The sequence below is a fragment of the Rhinatrema bivittatum genome, chromosome 7, assembly GCF_901001135.1.
Source record: "Rhinatrema bivittatum chromosome 7, aRhiBiv1.1, whole genome shotgun sequence".
Lineage (NCBI taxonomy): Eukaryota > Metazoa > Chordata > Amphibia > Gymnophiona > Rhinatrematidae > Rhinatrema > Rhinatrema bivittatum.
This window is the reverse complement of record NC_042621.1, coordinates 93,335,951-93,359,337: the sequence shown is the minus strand read 5'-3', so window position 1 is coordinate 93,359,337 and position 23,387 is coordinate 93,335,951. Positions and strand designations below refer to the sequence as shown.

At 44.4% G+C, this 23,387-nt stretch overlaps 1 protein-coding gene across 3 annotated transcripts in view; it reads left to right on the top strand.

The window, feature by feature from the left end:
- NUDT21 (nudix hydrolase 21) overlaps positions 1-23,387 on the top strand; it is a 124,522-nt gene that overhangs the window by 61,344 nt on the left and 39,791 nt on the right. For all 3 annotated transcript variants that reach the window (XM_029608714.1, XM_029608713.1, XM_029608715.1), the window contains exon 4: positions 2,681-2,770. In XM_029608714.1, the coding sequence (XP_029464574.1) occupies positions 2,681-2,770 (90 nt within the window). The remainder of the gene's footprint in view (positions 1-2,680; positions 2,771-23,387) is intronic.

The window sequence follows — 23,387 nt, the reverse complement described above, 5'->3', positions numbered from 1 at the left end:
TGATGCATCAGTTCAGAAGGACTATTCCATGCACACGGTACAGCCAGGTGGAAAGCACGGAGTCTGGAATTGTCAATAAAGGAGAAGGGCATGGATAGGAGTGACTTATCCGACAAGTGGAGTGCACGAGGACGGGTGTAGAGAGAGATAAGAGAGGGAGTGGTAGTGAGGTGCTGCAGAGAGAGAGAGGAGATTGAACTGAATGTGAGAGCGGATAGGGAGCCAGTTTCTTTACTTCCTTGAGGACTTCAGTATATTATTTAAGTGTATATTGTTCAAGTATTCAGTATTTTACACTGCAATGCATAGAAACCAATTTAATTTCCTTGCTTGGGTTCCGGCTCTGGAGTAGTCTGAGGTAAGAATGTTTTGGTGTAAAGATTAATATAAATATACAGTGGTAAAGAAGCAATTACTTTAAATTCCTACAAAAAAATACATAATGCATTTGATCACGTTTATAACCAAGAAAGCTACATCTATTTGTTACTAACAAACAAAAATGTGAAAAGGCCCAATAGATTAAAGAGTATGAAGGCACAAAGTTGTTTAAAAAAAAAAATTATAGAGAGAGAGATTTCAACATGGAAAATCCAACAGAGGATCCCATATGCACTCCATAGAGGACGGTTTAGTTTCCACATGTTCAAATAATACTCCCAAGTGTCTTTCAAGCGATACAAAATCAAATGCTGATAATTGTAAACAGCTGTTTTATGCTGAAAACAGAAGCATTTCTAAACAGCCTTTTCCAATTCAAACAATGGTTCCGACATGGACCATGTTTCATTGAATCAACAGATTCCTAAGGGGAATTATAATCCAGATTTTGTCTCATGAGAACTAGAAAAAAAGGAACATAACCAACAAAAACATAGTGAATAGAGTTAAAGCAAAAATACTTAGTCACCACAAAATGCCAAAGCTCGCAAAAGACTGCAATCTTTGAAAGCCCGATAGATCACATGAAACCTAACCATCAAAGAAAACGTGTCATTTAAACAAATTAAAAGACGCCCCCTCCCCCACTACACACACAGCTAAGCAGAAAACCTCACAAAAAATACCTCACTCAATCTTAGAATTAAGACCATTAAGGCATTGGTAATTCAGTGGTAAATTAATCTTTGCTCAGTGCACAGCAGGTGGGCATTAAAGTTACTGCCATTTAAATCAACATCAAATTGCTACAAAGGAAATAACTGCAACTGTTCACTACTCTGTCCTGTAGATAATCACTCTTGAGCAAATGGGGCTTCTAAGTGCAGTATTAATGCTATATCTGTGTTCAACAATACGATTCTTTAGTATACAAATAGTTTTTACCTACACAAAAAAGAGCATAAGAGAACTCAATAGTAGACATATATTGTGAGGTAGAGTCAATGCTTCTCTTATTGTTTTGATTATGATTGTATTATTTGTAACCCGCCTCGAACTTCGGAGGGCACGGGTAATAAATCCTTTTAAATAAATAAGTAAAAATTTTAAAAAATCAAAGTGAGAGCATGATCCACAAAGACAGTAATTTGATTTGTCCATATCAGCTGTCATTTCTCTTTGTTGGACAAGCAAAGCTTCAGTACATTGAAAACAATTATAAATATCTGAGGTAACACCAACCAGTGAGGAAATGGATTTTTCTAAAGTCATCAGAGAATCTAAAGTCACCACTGTAGGCTTATCCCAGCGTAGGACGAACAAGAGGATTTTTCAAACCTTGTCTTCTGGGAGGCGATGGAAGGCCTCCAAATTCCTCTACACTTCACAGCAGCGGCAAGGCCTGTATCCACGAGATCGCTGTCATATCCGTGGCAAGTCCGGGGTCTCCAAATGCTCCTGGAAGCGCCACAGATCCAGTCGGCGCGTCCTCAGCCAATGGACTCCCATTACAGGCAGGAAAAACCTCCCCAGAAGTCACTGTTCCAGGGCTCTGAATCTGTCCACATGGCGGCAAAGAAAATCCAGCCGTTGGTTCCTGCCATGGAGGAGACGGAGTGGTTGGCGCACCGGGACTCAGAGTGTCAGCATCCAGAAGGAGGGCCGCACGCTCCTCTGACCAAGGAACCAGCAACTGGTGAAGGTAACATTGCAGGGGTTAGAAACAATCTTAAGCTGGGAAAGGTCAAAAAGGAAAGTCACTGAGGACGACTCCCAAACTTTCGCCTTCCTTTTTGTATGAAGCATAATGAAAAATAAGCAGAGGAAAGAGTAGGAGCTCCTAGCACACTGTGTCTTTACTAGGATGCCTTCTTGCCACTCAACTGAAGGCTGTTTACATAGCAATAAATCATGATTATAGAAAGCCTTCTTATATGCCTTCCGAATCACGCGCTTCTGTGAAATACGATGCTGCATATCTAAAGCTTATATATTTAAAAATCCACAATTGACATGCATACCCTGCATAAATGAAAGAATTGGCGGAAAGGAATAGAGATGTTTAGATATTCACAATTGCTCCCCCGTTTCCTTCTGAAAGATGATGAAACGGATTATGAGAACAAAGGAAATGTGATGGACTGCATAACAACTCATTAGGTCTGACTCACTTAAGTTATTCATAACCTCTCTCCATCCTTTTCTGGGATCTGAACATGGAATTAAGTAATGCATGTATACATCATTGTTTTCTGTGAAGTATTAAATATCTGCCTGACCTTTTTATTATTCCAAACAGATTCTTGGGCGTCAAGATGGGGTGCAGCAAGACTGGGTTATTGATGACTGCATTGGGAATTGGTGGAGGCCAAACTTTGAACCCCCACAAGTGAGTTCCTTTTTCAATATTTGAAACTGAAGGAGTAATACAGCTGCCTTTTCCTTTAGCTATGGAGAGACATTTCTTAATTTGTATACAGTGCTGAGCTGTTAAGGGTTCATTGCCACAATTCTCTTGGTCCCACTTCATAAAAGTGGTAGCAGAGAGGAGGTTGGAAACAAGCTGGTTAGCCTTGCTTTGGTGGTGAGACAATTAATGGAGACTTTGCTGAAGAAAAGAATATCTACAATCCAGTTTGTTGCGGGATCCGAAGCAACATGTTTTTTACCAAAGGAAGGTCATGTCAAACTAATCTGATATGACTAGAGAATTAGATCAAGGATGAGCACTTTACGGGATTTATTTGGATTTCAGCAAAGGTTTTGATATTATTCTCAGTTTATTCTCTATTCCTTTCTAAATAATCTCCGACATTTTATTTGACTGCTATTAATTGCATCAGTAGCATGGGATCTTAATGTTTGGGTAATTGCCAGGTTCTTGTGGTCTGGTTTGGCCTCTGTTGGAAACAGGATGCTGGGCTTGATGGACCCTTAGTCTGACCCAGCATGGCAATTTCTTATGTTCTTATCCCACAGATAAGGCTCTTAAACAAAATAAAAAGCCTAGGAGTGGTGGAATGGATTACAAATTGGTTGACTGATAGATGACAGTGTGTAGTGGTAAATGGAACGAGCCCTGAGAAAAGAGTGATAAGATGAGTGCCTCAAGGATTAATTCTGGGACTAGTTCTGTTCAATATCTTTGTGAGCGATATTGTGGCGGGGTTAGAATGAAAAGTGACTTTTTACGAAAGACACTAAGATCTACAACAGAGTAGGCACACCTATAAGAACATAACATGCCCAGCATCCTGTTTCCAACAGTGCTCAATCCAGGCCATAAGAATCTGACAAGTACCCAAAAACTAAGTCTATTTCATGTTACCGTTGCTAATGGCAGCAGATTTGATTCAGATGGACTGAATCAAATCACTGTGAACCTAGATGATGTGGTAGGCCTGATTGACAAACTGAAGAGTAGTAAATCACCTGGACCGGATGATATACATCCCAGAGTTCTGAAGGAACTAAAACATGAAATTTCAGACTTATTAGTAAAAATTTGTAACCTATCATTAAAATCATCCATTGTACCTGAAGACTGGAGGATAGCAAATGTAATCCCAATATTTAAAAAGGGCTCCAGGGGCGATCCGGGAAACTACAGACCGGTTAGCCTGACTTCAGCGCCAGGAAAAATAGTGGAAAGTGTTCTAAACATCAAAATCACAGAACATATCGAAAGACATGGTTTAATGGAACAAAGTCAGCATGGCTTTACCCAGGGCAAGTCTTGCCTCACAAATCTGCTTCACTTTTTTCAAGGAGTTAATAAACATGTGGATAAAGGTGAACCGGTAGATATAGTATACTTGGATTTTCAGAAGGCTTTTGACAAAGTTCCTCATGAGAGACTTCTAGGAAAAGTAAAAAGTCATGGTATAGGTGGCGATGTCCTTTCGTGGATTGCAAACTGGCTAAAAGACAGGAAACAGAGAGTAGGATTAAATTGACAGTTTTCTCAGTGGAAGGGAGTGGACAGTGGAGTGCCTCAGGGATCTATATTGGGACCCTTACTTTTCAATATATTTATATATGATCTGGAAAGAAATACGACGAGTGAGATAATCAAATTTGCAGATGACACAAAATTGTTCAGAGTAGTTAAATCACAAGCAGATTGTGATAAATTGCAGGAAGACCTTGTGAGACTGGAAAATTGGGCATCCAAATGGCAGATGAAATTTAATGTGGATAAGTGCAAGGTGATGCATATAGGGAAAAATAACCCATGCTATAATTACACAATGTTGGGATCCATATTAGGTGCTACAACCCAAGAAAGAGATCTAGGTGTCATAGTGGATAACACATTGAAATTGTCGGTTCAGTGTGCTGCGGCAGTCAAAAAAGCAAACAGAATGTTGGGAATTATTAGAAAGGGAATGGTGAATAAAATGGAAAATGTCATAATGCCTCTGTATCGCTCCATGGTGAGACCACACCTTGAATACTGTGTACAATTCTGGTCGCTGCAACTCAAAAAAGATATTATTGCGATGGAGAAGGTACAGAGAAGGGCTACTAAAATGATAAGGGGAATGGAACAGCTCCCCTATGAGGAAAGACTAAAGAGGTTAGGACTTTTCAGCTTGGAGAAGAGACGACTGAGGGGGGATATGATAGAGATGTTTAAAATCATGAGAGGTCTAGAACGGGTAGATGTGAATCTGTTATTTACTCTTTCGGATAGTAGAAAGACTAGGGGGCACTCCATGAAGTTAGCATGTGGCACATTTAAAACTAATCGGAGAAAGTTCTTTTTTACTCAATGCACAATTAAACTCTGGAATTTGTTGCCAGAGGATGTGGTTAGTGCAGTTAGTATAGCTGTGTTTAAAAAAGGATTGGATAAGTTCTTGGAGGAGAAGTCCATTACCTGCTATTAAATTCACTTAGAGAATAGCCACTGCCATTAGCAATGGTAACATGGAATAGACTTAGTTTTTGGGTACTTGCCAGGTTCTTATGGCCTGGATTTGCCACTGTTGGAAACAGGATGCTGGGCTTGATGGACCCTTGGTCTGACCCAGTATGGCATTTTCTTATGTTCTTATGTATAGGTAGTGAGGATAGTACACACAGTCTCGGAAAGCACAGGAATTCCCACACACACCTATCTTCCCATATTCCTCCTCTCCCCCCTTAGTGCAGCCCATGTTCCTTCTGCCACCACATATTGCTCCTATTCTCCCCATCTCCCACCCAGTGATTTTTTTCTGCCTCTGTTACTCCTGTCTCTGTCCCCCCTTATTTCACCTCCTAGATTCACATTCTATCGCCATATTGTTCCTTTCATCACCATATATCCAGGGATTCCAAAATTCTTCCCTGGCTTACTCATGTACTGTATTTCCTCTTTCTCCTTCTATTCCACCGCCACCTTGCTGCTGAACACCATAGCAACTGCCTCCTGCAGGCCCCAATCTGGGCTGAAGATACTGCTTTCCCCTGGTTCTGTTCAGCTTTGCCTGCCAGCCATGAAAATTGTGGCTAGTGGATTTTGGAAACTGCATATATCTGTCACTACTTCTTTGTCTTCCTGCTAGATCAGTCGATACAAGTGAGATTTTCTCTGCCTACTAGCTGATGGAGACAGGACCTGCTCTCTCTCTTTTTTTTTTTTTTTTTTTTTTTTATTATTTTATTTTATTTTTTTGTGACCTTTTTTGTGCCCTTCCCCTGCAGACTAGGCGTTCGCCAGTAGTCTCAACAACTAGTGGACATATGAGGACTGGTACATTTTGGATGCAAATGCTCTAGAAAATATCTTTAAGATGGCTACTTGCTCATCTTTCATTTTTCAAATATTTCAGCCTGAACATGCAAGCCAAAGCAAACTCTGCATTTGGTTCCATGGTCTTTAGAGCAGTCCTATCTTCTTCCTGTCCAGTCTAGTCACAACTTGGATAACTCCCACATATACGGACTGGTCTAGCAGGAAGTCAGGGAAGGAGAAATTTGTAGTTACCAGTTAGCTTCCTTTCCTTGAGTCCTGCTAGACCAGTCCAGGATCCTCCCAAGACCACAGAGGCTGCCTCCATTTAATTCCATCTCTTTCTTATTTTTCAGCCACATGCCTTTAGAGGGCAGGAAGAAGTATGAACTTCTATCTTACTGTGCGAAACAATGTGATGCCAGATTTCCTTGCCCCATTATCTCCTTACCCTTTCTACTCCTATTGGAATGATGTATTGGATTCCCTCTCTTCCCTGAATTTAAAGTCTTTTTTTTTTTCTTCTACAGTACAGATTTTTTTTTTCTTCTCTTGTTTATCGTACTGCTCTGATTGAAAGTTATTGGCAAATGCTTAGTCTGTTTCCATCAGCTGGGTGGAGAAATCCCACTGGTATGGACTGGTCTAGCAAGTCTTGAGAAAAGGAAATTAGCAGGTAAGGGCAAATATCTCCTTTCATGTTCCTTTTCTGTCCCCCATATTGCTCCTTCCCATGATCTCCTTAATGACAGTGTTAATCTCTTCTCCCATATCTCCACTCCTTTGTTCCTTTGCCCCCCATATCTCAACTCCACTATCTTGTGTTTTCTTAGCCTTGGACACTTTACTCCACCTCAGACTAGGAGTTAAGTTTCCAAGACTAATGTTAGTCTACTGATGGAAGTTGGAGATTTGGTTCCAGGGCCAGTAGTACATTTTTTTTATGCACAGAAAATATTCTTTGTGCACAAACAATGTTTTCCATGCGTAAAATATGATTTATGTACACAAAATGCTTTCTGCGCTGAAAACATTTTTGGTGTGCACAACTCATACTTATGATACCTGAATGTAATCTGCTTTGAAGTGACTGAAAGGTGGAATAGAAATCAAATGAAATAAACTCATATTTTATATGCAGAATACCTGATTTTATGTGCACAAATATTTTCCTTATAAAAAACATTCCTTATAAAAAACATGCAAAATTATGTGCATTTTTTGTGCACATAATTATCTATGCATAAATCAGGTTTTGCTGTATACTAAGTCTTTTTTCTTTCTGCACATTTTCAAGATCATGCACATTTTTTAACTTCTGATGCATTAGCATACCATTAGCTTTATTGCAATGGGAGTTAAAATAAAAAAAAATAAAAGCTTGTGAAGAAATTGTACACTGAATTTCAGTGCACAGGTTTAATGCTCACCTTTTCCCATCAAGCCCTGAAGGAAGAAATAATGTGAGGAAGAGCAAGTACAGGGACTGAGCATGCCTCTTATTTTGTTCTTATGCTGTTGGCTGACAGAGAAAATAAGGTTATTAGGCAGGGGTCCTGGGGTGAAGAAAGTGCCTTGAGCATTGTCGCAAAGCTGCTGGATGTGGGGGAGAAATTATTGGGCAGCATGCTTGGGAAAAGCCCTGTAGGGAGAACACCAAATATCTTTTGTTAGTTAATTAAGTTATCATGCCCCCATATATTTGAAAAATACAGAGAAGCCAATAACCAGCTGCTGAGCGACTCAGCTAGTTAGCTGGATAAACATTTCTTGCTAACTGGTGTGGTATATTTAGCAGCACAGAGGCACCGCTGAATATACTGTTATAATTAGTGAGGTTTGGGCGGACCCTTGGACACTGTGGCAGCTGACCATGCCCACAGGGGGAAGTCCCGTGAGGGGCCACAGGTCAGGCTCAGCTTAGGACACACAAACACAGAGATTGATCTTTTATTAGACAATGTGGTGAAGCCACCAGAGGTGGCAGTGGTGAGCAGCAGAAGTAGCCTGGCTGGGCTAGTATCCCTCAGGCGCTGGAACAGCGACTCCTCCGGTAGCTTTACTGTAGTGGAAAGAACTGAGAATGAGTACAGTGGAATATGCACAAAGCCCCAGTATGGAGAACCCCAGGATAGGGAGAGCAGGCCCTCGAGGAGCGAGTACCTGATCCCTGAGAGCTGAGAGGCTTGAAGGTAATGTACTCACACAGCGGTTCCACGTAGGAGATGGCACTAGGGCTGGAACGGAGGCAGGCCCTCGAGGAGCGAGTACCTGGTTCCAGGGAACAGCTCTGAGGTGAAGATGGTAGCACTCACTGGTGTTGAAGATAGCGAATCCTTCCAGGCAGAAGGGAAGGTAGGAGCAGGCAGCGAGTCAGGGAACATGGGCGCTCGAGGAGCGAGTACCAGTTTCCTGATAGCGACCTGAAAAGCAAGTGAGGCCCCTGAGGAGCGGGTACCCCGTTAGCGTTAAGAGTCCAATGGAAAATTGGAGAGGCAGAGTAGCTGGGTACGGAGAGCGAATCCCATCCGTAAGATTCCCCTTGCTAACTCAAAGGCTAGCAAACATCGTAGGCTTTAAATATCCGGGCAGCGTGATGTCATCACAGGGGGACGCCCCTGAGGTTCGCGCCAAGTAGGAAATAAGAGTGAGGGCTGCACGGCACGCACGCCCTAAGGTACCAGTGGAGCATGGCGGGAGGCAGCGCCCAAGCCGGTCCGGGAACGCCGGAGAGGATGGCAGGCAGACGCCGCGGCAGCCAGGCGTCCATCTATAGCGAGAGGAGGTGCAAAGAAAGAAAGGTAGGCGGAGTGAAGCAGTCGGGAAGGGACGGTTGCAACATATACCCAGTTATCTTAGGCCTAGATTCTTCAAAATGCTATATTTATAACAAAGATAGCGTCCACATTGGGGAAAATGGGACGTGGCTAGGTAAATTTGCAGCCTGCCACATCGCATCAGCAAAATATGGAACGTGGCGTGATAGCGGCCACGCTACTAACCTTTTCCCCTTGACATGCCCTGGAAAAATCCAACGAAATTCGCCATGCTAATGTGCCATACTTAATAGCTCGCAGCGCTACCAGCCCCTAATTTACCTTAACTCCGCCCTAATCCTCCCACTTAACAAGAAATTTAAAATTTGCATATGCAATTTGAGACACGCTGATTATCGTGTGCAATAATGGCCTATCGAAAATTGAAGAATGACCCTCTTAGTTTGCCATGTATGTTGATGCAGCTAACTGTAGGACAGCCCTATGTCGCGACCAGAGTTAGCCGCATAAGTTAAGCAGCTAGCCCCGAATATTGAATAACTTATCAGCTATCTCCGTTCCTCCTCAAAATGCTGCCCGCCTCCGAAATGCCCTAGACTTATGCGGCTAGAATTTAGCTACATACAGCTTTTAATATCATTAGTTAGCCATTTAGGAGGAAAATTTTTCAGTTATCCATCTAAATGGCTTTTGAATATTGACCTCAAAGGTTTAGCATGGACTCTTAACAAATGCCTGCTAATGCCATCTGAAGGTAATGCCCGATTACCTTAAAAAAAAAAAGACTCAAAACCTGGCTCTTCGACCAAGCCTTTCATTAATACCAGCTGACCCCACCAGCATTCTACCCCTTCTAGTAATGGACTAGCTCTCAGATTAACCTCCTAAGTCAGATGATCAATCCAAGTTATGTTCCCTAGTAATATGTCACTGTGTTAATCTCTTAGTAACTTGACTCTTTGCCCCTTTTTAACCTCCTGCTCTCTGAAAGAACTTATTATTTATTGATTCTGTAGATCCCAGTTCTTGTATCCCTTGTTTGATGTAATGCATTCTTACATGCTTGTTCTCGTTTTACTGTAAACCAAAGTGATATGTAATTCTTTACACGAATATTGGTATATAAAAGTGCTAAATAAATAAATAAATCTGACTCAGTTGTCCCGATAGCTAGCTCTCCTTCCTCTTAATTGTTTTCAGAAGATGACCCTTTCTGTATTATACAGACAGTTTTGTGTATATACTTGTGTGTGTGTATATAAATATAAAACTTTTTAAGTCAAAAAAACCCAAATGACAAATTAGACACAAGTTACATTTAAAGTAGAACTTTGCATAATAAAATTAAAAACTATATTTTCAACATAGAAATGAAATATCCTTAAAGCTATAAGGAAAATGTATCGATTTGTGAAGTAAACACAAACTTAAAAATATCTGACAATCTTCTTAAATAGTTAGTTAATCAATGCATGAAACTTCCCTGGGGATCTATGAACCATAGTTAAAGGTTTAAAGAATATGCAATATGATACAGGGAACCAGGAGTATTGGCCAGCAAGGCGATAGCATAAAGTGAGTATCATTCAGTCAGATACCAGGCAAATACAGAGTAGGCTATGATTTCCTTATTTCAGATTTGGAGGGTTTAATTTGAGGTTGTTAGATTTCAGACTTGAGGCGATATTAATCAGACATTCATTGTCTGCTACATCTTCTCATTTCATGCTAGATGTATGGAATCCTGGATGTCATCAGCATACACAAAGTAAGGCCTATAACATGAATCAATTTTGCTAATGGTAAACGATACAAATGAAGAGAATCGGTGAGAGAACCGCCCCTTCTGAAACACCACAAAACAAGTGGCTGAGGGGAAGAAGAAAATCTCCCAAGTCCATGCATTGCAATCTGCCTTTAGGGAAGGGACTGTTAAGATAGGAAATGAATCAGTTTATTTTATTTATTCCACTTTTAACACTTTATTCAGCACTTCAAAGTGGATTATATTGAGGTACTGTAGGTATTTCCCTATTCCCAGAGGGCTTACAATCTAGGTTTGTACCTGAGGCAATGGAAGGTAAAGTGACTTGCCCATGGTCACAAGGAGCGACAGTGGGACATACAGAGACCTATAGTGGCTTGCAAAAGTATTCAACCGCCTAAAAAGTCAGCAGATTTGTGTGGATGGACTCAGGACCCCAGTGGGTTATGTGCTCTTCTGCTAGCAGATGGGAGATGGAGTCAGATTTCAAAGCTGACGTCACCCTAGATATACCCCTGCAGTGACCTCAGCTCTTCAGTATTTCTCCGTCTCCTAGCAGATGCGGACACTATCCCACACGCTAGAACGGTGTTGTTAATTACAGCAAAGAAGAGAAATTTTACCTTTAAGAAGATCGAGCCCCGCTCTCCTGCGGTGATACCTAAGAGTCCCTCCCCTAGTTGAGAATTCTTGAGGTGATTTTACATATTCCTCAGAGGTGTGCCTTGGTCTGGTAGCTGGTTCCCGGCGTGGACTTAGTCCCCAGAGCGGCTGAAAGGCAGCGGGTGCATAACCGAGCGCGGCGGTGAAGGTAAAGCCCTCTTCCCGCCGCAGCTGGAGACCGTCTTGGCACGTGATCGGTAAGCGCCGAGACTAGGAAAGCAGAGAGCTTTAAAATGAGGTCTCTGGTCTCCAGGGTTCTGAGTGCCGTACTGATTCCATTGTTCATCCGGCGAGGTAAAAGGAGCACCAATCGGGGTGAGCAGCCTTGGTTGGGCTAGGCCACGATCTGGTGCAGGGGTCCAGACAAATGGAGACCCTTGAGAGCGCCATCTTACACACGGGGGCGTCTGCGCCATCTTCCCTTCTTGATCGGTGCTACGCGCGGGGCAGGTCGGACGACCGATGTGCGCTTCCGACATAAACGCGTGCACAGCCACGCGCATAGTGCACCCGAGCATAGCAGTGCACATATTGAAGCACATTACCCGTTCGTCTATAACAGAGGCAATGGCACCAGCGTCCAAGAAGCTCAGAAGGCACTCCCTTTGCATAGCCTGCCACATCAGAGCCGCACAGCTTGAACTGGAGTCCTGCATGTGCCATCATTGCGAAGAAGCCCATGGAGTACCAAAGCCTGGTCCCTCACAGTCGGAACATGGGTCCGGAACCACTCCATACGATAGTACTCCGGATCTATGCAGCTTCGAAGTGTCATCTCCACAAGAAGGCATTTCAGGGGTCCCTACTCCCTCCCTCTGGTGCTAACATGAACCCAGGGGCCTTCTCTTGCCTAGAATTTTTCCAGGGACTGCAAGCCTTCATTCAGGCACAATTAACCCCGGCTGCGACCCAGGTCCAACCCCAGCTAGGAGCACCTGACCCTCCTGGCCCTGCTTGGGTGCCACGAGACATGCCTCACCAAGAATTTTACCGACATGGACTTGGACACCTCAGACAATGATGGTGCCTCACTGGAGGAAGGGGAAATCCCTCCAGGCCTGGAACCATACAGAACAATGCTTCGCTTCTTCCACAGGGATGAATTACCAGCCCTTGTTTCACAGACCCTGAAGACTCTGGGGATCCCAGGCACGGACCCTATGGCGAAACCAAAGAAGAACCCCATCTTGGTGTCCCTTCGTAAAGCCTCATGCTATTTCCCAAAGATGGAATCATTCAGGAACTGATTGACTTGGCGTGGGATACCCCGGAGGCAAACTTTAAAAGAGGTCGGGCCTTGGAAGCCTTGTACCCTCTGGAACCAGAGACCAAGGAACTCCTGCGTTTCCCGAAAGTGGACGCCATGGTCTGCGCCATCTCGAAGCGAACAACCATCCCTGTGGAGGGAGGGGCGGCATTGAGGGATACTCAGGATAGATGATTAGAATCCATCCTTAAGCAAGAATTCGACGCAACAGCCATAACACTGCAGATCGCTTCCTGCTGCCCACTGGTGGCACGTTCCTGCTTGCTCCTATTGAGAGAGGCAGATAATTCCGGAACGTATACCGGTGAAACGATCGAACTGGCAGCAGCCTTCCTGATGGATGCAAGCTCAGACCTGGTGTGTACCTCAGCCAGAGGAGTAGCCTCAGTAATGGCGGCCAGAAGGCGGTTATGGTTGCGGAACTGGTCGGCAGATGCGATTTCTAAGGCGAATCTCACAAGAATGCCTTTTAAGGGATCTCTCCTATTCAGAAGCGAATTAGAGAAGTTAGCCAGCAAGTGGGGCGAATCCCCAGTGCCTCGGCTACCGGAAGACAGGAGTAAAAGATCCCAACTCCCCTCCCCCAAAAGAACTAGGGGCAGAGACTCCCAAGGTTTTCGACTCTACAGGAACTCGTCGTTCCATGTACCTCGTCCCTTTTGGAACCGACAAACCAAGAGAGGAACAGGCTCGAACCGTGCTTCCCAATGAGAAAGGGCTGACCCATCCACAGGAAGAGGAAATAGGGGGTCGGCTTTCCCTCTTCTACTAATGATGGGTTGAAATCACGTCAGACAAATGGGTTCTAAACATCATTCGAGAAGGTTACTATCTGCAGTTTCGCAGCATCTCTCAGGACAAATTTATGATATCACCCTGCCACTCCCACACCAAGAGACTGGCAGTGGAATCCACTCTGGCAAGACTACTCCGCTTCCCCTGATTCTGTCTAGTCCGACCCTCAGCCGGTGGCTCCTCCCTCTTCCAGTCCTATGCTTAAGCGCCAGGGTTCGCCTCTGCTCTCTGTGGGTGTTCCTGACAGGAATCCAGATGGCACTCATGAGGTTAATCCTGATTCCCTGAAAGATGGGGAAATTACTCCAGGGCTGGAATTATATCAATCTGAGATAAACTGCGGCCCTGATTTCCCAGACTTTGAAACAGCTGGGTGTTCCTGGTTTGGATGCTATGGCAGAACTGAGGAAGAATGCCATTTTGGTTTCCTTACGTAAAGCCTCTTTTTTTTTTTTCCCCTGGTGATGGATGCCATCCAGGAATTGATTGATCTGGAATGGGATGTCCCAGAGGTAAATTTTAAAGGGGGCCAGACATTGGAAGGCCTGTACCCCCTGAATCTGGCTATGAGTGTGCGTTTATGTTTTCCCAAAGTGGATGCTATGATATGTGCCGTGTTTAAGCAGATGACTATCCCCATAGAGGGAGGAGCAGCTTTGAAGGATGTACATGATGATAGGATTCAGGCTAAACATAGAAACATAGAAATGACGGCAGAAGAAGACCAAACGGCCCATCCAGTCTGCCCAGCAAGCTTCACACATTTTTTCTCTCATACTTATCTGTTTCTTTTAGCTCTTGGTTCTATTTCCCTTCCTCCCCCACCATTAATGTAGAGAGCAGTGATGGAGCTGCATCCAAGTGAAATATCTAGCTTGATTAGTTAGGGGGTAGTAGGGGTAGTAACCGCCGCAATAAGCAAGCTACACCCATGCTTATTTGTTTTAACCCAGACTATATTATACAGCCCTTATTGGTTGTTTTTCTTCTCCCCTGCCGTTGAAGCAGAGAGCTATGCTGGATATGCATCTAAAGTGAAGTATCAGGCACATTTGGTTTGGGGTAGTAACCGCCGTAACAAGCCAGCTACTCCCCGCTTTGTGAGTGTGAATCCTTTTTTCTTCTCCCCTGCCGTTGAAGCTATGCTGGGTATGCGTGAAGTATCAGTTTTTCTTCTCCCCTGCCGTTGGAGCAGAGAGCTATGCTGGATGTGCATCGAAAGTGAAGTATCAGGCACATTTGGTTTGGGGTAGTAACCGCCGTAACAAGCCAGCTACTCCCGGCTTTGTGAGTGCAAATCCTTTTTTCCACATTTCCTCTTGCTGTTGAAGCTTAGAGTGATGTTGGAGTCACAGTAACCATGTGTATGTTTATTGAATAAGGGTATTGTGTCCAGGCAGTAGCCATCATTCTGGCGAGTCACCCACTCTTCATTGGTGGCCTCTTGACTTTATGGATCCACAGTGTTTATCCCACGCCCCTTTGAAGTCCTTCACAGTTCTGGTCTTCACCACTTCCTCCGGAAGGGCATTCCAGGCATCCACCACCCTCTCCGTGAAGAAATACTTCCTGACATTGGTTCTGAATCTTCCTCCCTGGAGCTTCAAATCGTGACCCCTGGTTCTGCTGATTTTTTTCTTATGGTAAAAGTTTGTCATTGCCTTTGGATCATTAAAACCTTTCAAGTATCTGAAAGTCTGTATCATATCTCCTCTGCTCCTCCTTTCCTCCAGGGTGTACATATTTAGATTCTTCAATCTCTCCTCGTACGTCATCCGATGAAGATCCTCCACCTTCCTGGTCGCCCTTCTCTGTACCGCTTCCATCTTGTCTTTGTCTTTTTGTAGATACGGTCTCCAGAACTGAACACAGTACTCCAGGTGAGGCCTCACCAAGGACCTGTACAAGGGAATAATCACTTCCCTTTTCTTACTCTATATTCCTCTCTCTATGCAGCCCAGCATTCTTCTGGCTTTTGCTATCGCCTTGTCGCATTGTTTCGCAGACTTCATATCATTAGACACTATCACCCCAAGGTCCCTCTCCTGCTCCGTGCACATCAGCCTTTCCCCCCCCATCGAATACAGTTCATTCGGATTTCCACTCCCCATATGCATGACTTTGCACTTCTTGGCATTGAATCTCAGCTGCCATATCTTCGACCACTCTTCCAGTTTCCTTAGATCCCGTCTCATTCTCTCCACTCCTTCCGGCGTGTCCACTCTGTTGCAGATCTTAGTGTCATCCGCAAAAAGACAAACCTTACCTTCTATCCCGTCCGCAATGTCGCTCACAAAGATATTGAACAGGACCGGTCCCAACACCGATCCTTGCGGTACACCACTTAAAACCGCTCTCTCTTCAGAGAAGGTTCCATTTACCATCACACATTGTCTTCTGTCCGTCAACCAATTTGCAATCCAGGTCACCACCTCGGCACTCACTCCCAAGCTTCTCGTTTTATTGACCAGTCTCCTGTGCGGAACCGTATCAAAAGCTTTGCTGAAATCCAAGTATATGATATCGAGTGCTCTTCCTCGATCCAATTCCTTGGTTACCCAGTCAAAAAAGTCAATCAGATTTGTTTGACAGGATCTTCCCCTGGTGAATCCATGTTGCCTCTGGTCCATCAATTCTCCAGACTGTAGATAGTTCACTATTCTCTCTTAAGCAAGCCTTTGAGGCAGAGGCGATGAATTTACAGACTGCCTCCTGTTGCACCCTAGTGGCAAGATCTTGACTGCTTCTCTCTCAGGAGGTTGATGAGTCTGGAGGGAATTTGAGTGGTTATGGAGCCTGCTGCTGACTTCTTAGCAGGTGCAGGCTGTGGTTTGATCTGGACCTCTGCCAGAGGAGTGGCTTCGGTGATGGCCAGGTGTCAACTCTGGTTGCAAAATTGGCCAGCTGACAGCTTCTAAAGCCAATCTTACAAAGATGCCCTTTAAAGGCTCACTCTTGTTTGGGAGTGAGTTGGAGAAACTGGCCAGTAAGTGGGGCAAGTCTTCTGTGCCTCGGTTGCCGGAGGATAAGAAGCAGTTACAGCATCCCTTTGGTATGAGGGGTTGTTTCCAGGGTTCCAGGCATGTTTGCTCCTACAGAGGAATGACCTTTCAGCAGACTCTGCCTTTTGGGAGGTCTCAATCCTTTTGTCCCCGGCAGCCCAAGAGTGGAGCGAGCTCAGGTGGTGGATCTTCCTGAGCTTTTCAATGAAGGTTTGCCGACCCACCTTCTGGAACAGGAAATAGGACGTCTCTCTCTTTTTTTTTTTTTTTTTTTTTTTTTTTTTTTATTGGAGGAGGGTTGAGATTGTCAGACCAATGGATCCTAGATATGATACATGAAGGGTGTGCACTAGAATTTCACAGTATTCCTCGGGACATGTTCATGGTGTCCCCTTGCAACTCCCCATAGAAGAAGCAGGCAGTGGAATTCACACATCATAGGCTCCTCAGACCGAGGGCTGTGGTTCCAGTGTCCACGTCTCAAAGTATGGGGCGATATTCCATTTATTTTGTTGTGCCCAAGAAGGAGGGCTCTTTCGTCCCTTCTTGGATCTCAAGAGGATCAACCATCATCTGAAGGCGACTCGTTTTCGAATAGAAACCCTATGCTCTATAATAATGGCGGTGCAGGCAGGGGAATTTCTGACTTTCTCTTTCCCATCCGATTGGAACACAAACGCTTTCTATGCTTTGCAGTATTGGGGGCACCATTATCAGTTTCTGACTCTGCCTTTTGGTCTAGCCACCGCTCCCAGAACATTTTCCAAGATTATGGTGGTGGTAGCAGTGACCTTGGGAAAAGAAGGAATCCTGGTGCACCTGTATTTAGACGACTAGTTGATTCAAGCCAGATCTCAGGAAGAGAGCCTCCTGGTGACACACAAGATGATCTCCTTATTGCAAGAGCTTGGTTGGATGGTGAACCTGACCAAGAGCAATCTTCAGCCATCTCAGTTGTTGGAATATCTGGGGGTCCGGTTTGAATCTGGTCAGGACAGAGTTTTCCTACCTGAAGTTCAGATCCAGGGATTGATATATCAAGTGTGTCAGTTGATGGACACCAAAAGCCCAATGGTGTGGTCTTACCTACCTTACTCGGCTTAATGGAAGCTATCCTGGAAGTTGTGCCATGGGCAAGGGTGCATATGCGTCCTCTTCAGGACTTTCTGCTACTTCATTGGAACCCACATTCTCAGGATTATGTTGTTCGGCTCCACTTGCCAATGGAATTTTGCTCCCACCTCCAGTGGTGGTTGCAGGAGGATTATCTGAGAAAGGGAGTTCCCTTGTCCTCTCCGGCCTGGTTGGTACTCACGACAGATGTGAGTCTCCATGGTTGGGGGGCTCGCTTTCTGGAGTTAACTGTCCAGGGGCGCTGGAATGCCAAAGAGTCCCGCTGGCACATCAATCGCCTGGAGGCCTGGGCGGTACAGCTGGCATGCTTGTAGTTCAGCCACAGGCTGCGGAATCAAGCGCTTTGCGTGATGTCTGAGAACTCGATAATGGTGGCCTATATCGCAAGGGAGGAACCAAGAGCCAGTAAGTATCGCAGGAAATAGATCAGCTGATGGAATAGGCGGAAGGTCCTGCAAATCTCGTCCTCTCACATTGCAGGAAAATACAACGTAAGAGCGGACTTTCTCAGCAGGGAGAGTCTGGACCCAGAAGAGTGGGTGTTGTCAGCTGATTGTGGATCGCTGGGGCCTTCCATTCCTAGACCTGCTGGTGACTTCTCGAAATGCGAAGGTTCCTTGCTTCTACAGTCGCAGGAGAGATCCATGGTCCTTGGGAATAGACACTCTTGTACAGATCTGGCTGGAAGACAGATTGCTTTATGCCTTTCTTCCGTGGCCCTTGCTGGGCAGGTTAATTTGCAAAATCGAAGGCCACAAGGGGCTAATACTCCTGGTGGCGCCGAACTGGCCCAGGTGTCTGTGGTATGCTTATTTGTGACTACTCTTGGTAGAGGCCCCCTTCATCTTCCACTGCACATGATCTGCTTCAGCAGGGACTGGTTCTTCATGAGGATCCAATTTGATTCTGTAGTACGGTTTGGCCCTTGAGAGAGATCACCTGATAAAGCATGGTTATTCCTCTGCAGTGATTACCACTTTACTCCATGCTCGCAAGTTCTCCACTGTCTTGGCTTATGTGTGAGTTTGGAGAGGCCTGGTGTGAGGAACAGGGTATTATTCCTTGTTCAGTTAAGATCACTCTCATTCTGGATTTTTTGCAGGATGGATTGAATTAAAAGGCTTGGCCCTTAATTCCTTTAAGGTGCAGGTTGTGGCTCTTGCCCGTTTCAGAGGCCTGGTGAATGGTGTTTCCTTGTCATCTCATCCTGATATGGCCTGTTTTTTGAAGGGAGTGAAGCAACTTAGGCCTCCCTTGAGGTTACCGGTTCCATTGTGGAGTCTTAATTTGGTACTGGACTCTTTGATTGGCCCTACATTCTGACCACTATGTAGCCTTTCCTTACGGTTGTTAACTTTGAAGATTGTGTTCCTGGTGGCTATATGTTTTGCGTGTCGGATTTCTGAGCTGCAGGCCATGTCTTTCTGGGAGCCGTTCCTTTGGGTATGTCCGGGGGCATTACAGCTGTGTACTGTTCCATCCTTGTTGCCCAAGGTAATCTTGGAATTTAATTTAAATCGGTCCATCTTCTTGCCATCCCTGGATAAGGTCAGGGATGCGGAGGAGTTTCACCTTTTGTGTTCCTTGGATGTTACTGCACGATAAGACGCTTATCTGGAGGTCTCGGAGTCTTTTCGAAAGATGGATCGCCTGTTAGTTCTCCATGGCAGGAGTAAGCAGGGCGTTCCGGCTTTGTGGGCTACCATAGCTCGTTGGATTAAGGAGGTGGTCTTGGCCGCATATGTGGATGATGGAAAGCCGTTGCCTACGCAGGTTGGGGTTTATTCCACTAGGGTTCAGGCAGTGTCATGGGTGAAGGTTAGTCTGTTCTCTTCCCATCAATATCACCGAGCTGCGATGTGGTCCTCCTTACACACTTTTTCCAGGTTTTATCATCTGGATGTGCAGGCCTGGGAGGATGCCTCCTTTGTACGTGTGGTGTTGACTGGACTGTGGGCAGCCTCCCACCCTATTGGGGAGTAGATTTGGTACATCCCACTGGTTCTGAGTTCATCTGACTGCATGCTAGGAAATGGAGAATTTACTTACCTGATAATTTCGTTTTCCTTAGTATAGACAGATGGACTCAGCTTCCTGCCCTCAGCTGCTGCATGAGTGTGTCAATAGTCATCCTGTGGGCCTCTGGGTCCCAAGGGATAACTGGTAAGTGTTCATCCAGTCCTTAGCTTGGGGTACTTACACTGAACTAATGTAAGATTCTATGTGGTTGGTTAAGTACAATTCTGGTTATCTGTTTTTAATCAAGTTTTTTGCTAGTCGGTCCACAGTTGATTTTGAAGAGAATACTGGCAGGCTGGTGTCACTGCAGGGTTATATATACTATGACGTCAGCTTGCTCCATCTCCATCTGCTATCAGGGGAGCATAAACCCACTGGTCCTGAGTCCATCTGTCAACACTAAGGAAAATGAAATTATCAGGTAAGTAATTTCTCCATTTTGCAGTATCTCTTTGTATGTTGCACCATCCATCCATCCTTCAGTTTTAACAAGATGCCCAGTCCCTGCTGAGAAAAAGCATCCCCACATGATGATGTTGCCATCCCCATACTTTACTGTTAGTTTGGTGTTTTCTGAGGAATGGACAGTGTTAGGTTTACGCTACGCATAATGTTTTGAGTTTTGGTCAGAAAGCTCCATTTTTGTCTCATCTGACCTTATCCCGCATTTTAGCTGGGTTACTCTGATGCTTTCTGGCAAACTCCAGGCATGCTTTGATGTGGTTTTTCTTCAGTAATGACTTCTTTCTAGCCACCCTCCCATGCAGGCCAGTTGTATGCAGAGCTCTTGATATGGTTGACTGGTGTACCTCCACTCTCAGCCACTGAACCCTGTAGCTCCTTCAACATGATTGTAGGCCTCTCTATAGCAACCCTCACAAGTCGTCTTGTTCTGACGCTGAGTTTTTTATTTATTTATTTATTTTATTTAACACTTTTCTATACCGACCTTCATGAAAAAATTTCATATCAGATCGGTTTACATGTAACAAAGGGTATAACTTAAACAAGAACAATTCACTAGAAGCGGAAGTTACATATAACAAGGGTAGTTAACTTGGAGGCTAGGCTAGTCAGAGGTATAGGACAGTGTAACTGAAGAGAACTAGAAAAGGCAATGAAACAAAAGAAACGGCGGCTTAATTATAATGTCTAAACATAGCAGGGCGTTAGCCGGTAAAGCAGAGTCCTGTCTTGACAATTAATGGCTTAGAAAGTTAGGGGAAGGCCTGGAGGAAGAGCCAGGTCTTAAGTTTTTTTGCGGAAAGTTCAAAGGCAAGGTTCTAGTCTGAGGTCAGTGGGCATATTGTTCCAGATAGTTGGACCTGCCATAGAGAATGCTCGTTCTTTGGTGTATGATAGTCGCGTGGCTTTTGTTGGGGGAACTTGCAGGGTACCTTTGTACGCTTCTCTTATATGTCTTGAGGATGAATATAATTTGAGAGGAATCTGGAGGTCTAGTTGTTGCTGGTTGTATATGGTTTTATGAATTGTGGTGAGGGCCTTGTGCATTATTCTATATTTTATTGGCAGCTAGTGAAGGTTCCGTAGTATGGGAGTGATGTGCGAACCTCTGTTGGTGTTGGTTAGGATTCTGGCTGCCGAATTCTGGAGCATCTGTAATGGTTTGATGGAGGAGAAAGGGAGTCCGAGAAGGAGAGCGTTGCAGTAATCTGTTTTGGAAAAGAGCGTGGTTTGGAGGACGGTCCTAAAGTCCTGGAAATGGAGGAGAGGTTTGAGCCTTTTCATAACTTGGAATCTATAGAAACAATCCTTGGCGGTGTTGTTGATGGATTTCTTTAGATTCAGGTGGTTATCAAGGATGACTCCTAGGTCCCTTACTTGTGAAATCTGGGTGTTGGATGATGTCTGATGGGTTAGGGCTGAGTGGTCGGGGGAAATGAGAAGTAGTTCTGTCTTAGATGCATTGAGGACTAGGTTAAGACCGGAGAGTAGGCAGTTAATAGCTTGAAAGCAGCTTTCCCAGTATGAGAGCGTTTTAGAGAGTGATTCTGTTATGGGGATCAGAATCTGTACGTCGTCTGCATAGAGGTAGTGGATTAATTTTAGTTTTGTAAGCAGCTGGCAGAGGGGGAGGAGATAGATATTGAAGAGGGTGGGGGACAGGGAGGATCCTTGCGGTACGCCTAAAGTTGATTTGACGTCTGAAGATTCTTTATTATTAATGTTTACCTTAAAACTCCTGTTGCTGAGGAAGGAGGAGAACCATTTGTGTGCGGATCCTGATAATCCGATTTCTGAAAGCCGATTTAGTAGGATGGTGTGGTTCACGGTGTCAAAGGCTGCGGAGATATCTAGAAGGATCAGGATGAATGACAGACCTTTGTCAAGGCCCATGATGATGTGGTCAGAGAGTGAGATAAGGAGGGATTCTGTACTTAATGATTTACGAAAACCATATTGGGATGGATAGAGGATATTGTGTTCTTCCAGATAATCTGAGAGTTGCGTATTTACCAGTTTCTCCGTGATTTTGGCCAGAAAAGGAAGGTTAGATATGGGGCGGAAATTGGCAGGATCTCTCGTGTCCAGGTTAGGCTTCTTTAGTAGGGGTTTGAGGGAGGCTGTTTTTAGTCTGTCGGGGTATATTCCTTGGGAGAGTGAGCAGTTTATGATATTGGTCAAAGGTCTGGAGATAGTCATCGGGATGAGAAGCAGAAGTTTAGTTGGAATGTGATCTGATGGGTGGTTGGAAGGTTTCAGCTTCTTAAGTAAGGATTCGATCTCAAGTGGGGTAGTTGGTTCAAAAGAATCTAGGTTAGCTCCAGGGTGAGGAATGGAGTCGTGGGTAAGGATGGGGGAGGTTATGTTGGTGGGAAGGCGAGCTAGAGTGTCTGCACTTTTTTTTCTGGAAGAAAAATGCTAGTTCATTTGCTTTGGATTGTGCTTGGTCATCTGGTATGACGTGGGTGGGGGATTTAGTGAGTTGGGAGACATATGAGAACAGGGTCCTGGCATTGAATTGGAGTTCGTGGATTCTGCTGGCATAGAAGTCTCTTTTTGTCCGTAAGATGGAATTCTTGTAGAGATGTAATGTGTGTTTGTAGTTGGTTAGAGTCGTGGAATTGGGGGACTTACGCCAATCACTTTCTTTGTGTCTGAGGTCTTGTTTTATCTGCTTAAGTTCGGAGGAGAACCAGGGTTGCTTCTTTTTATGCATTGGGTTGATTGTTTTCACTGCTTTAGGGCAAACTTTATTTGCGATCGATTCTGTGATATTGTGCCATGACAGAAGGGCCGTGTTGGGGTTGGTGGTGTCCAGGTTGGGAAGTTCTTTGGAGAGAAGATCTTTGAGCATGTCAGACGTACAAGTTTTCCTGAAGTTGATGGTGGAGAGGGGCCTTTTTTTGAGGAAAGGCCTTGTCTAGGCAGTTTTGAGGAAAGGCCTTGTCTAGGCAGTTGTCTGGGTGGTGGTATGCACCCTCCATTTTCTCAGTTGATCCAACCATGCTCACTGGGATATCCAAGCACTTGATATTATTTTGTAGCCTTTTCCTATCTTGCGCATGTCTATAACTTTTATCTTTAATTTCCTTAGCATGCCCTTTGGTCTTCTTTTTCACAGCTTTCCTTCAGATTCACAAACTGACCAATGGTACTGGAATTAGGGGTATTTTATCCAGAAAAGCTGACCTTTTTTAATGATTCACAGGTAGAAGCCAATTGGAGCTTCCACTGCACAGGGGTTGAATACTTATGCAAGCAGCATTTTTCCATTTTTTATTATATTTTACAAAATAAGAATAGAAAAAATGAATTGTGACTTTGAAAATTTAAGAGCATACTGGTTTGTTATAAACATACTGTCTGGAAAAATCTTTGTAAGTGTCATTTGTAATCCGCA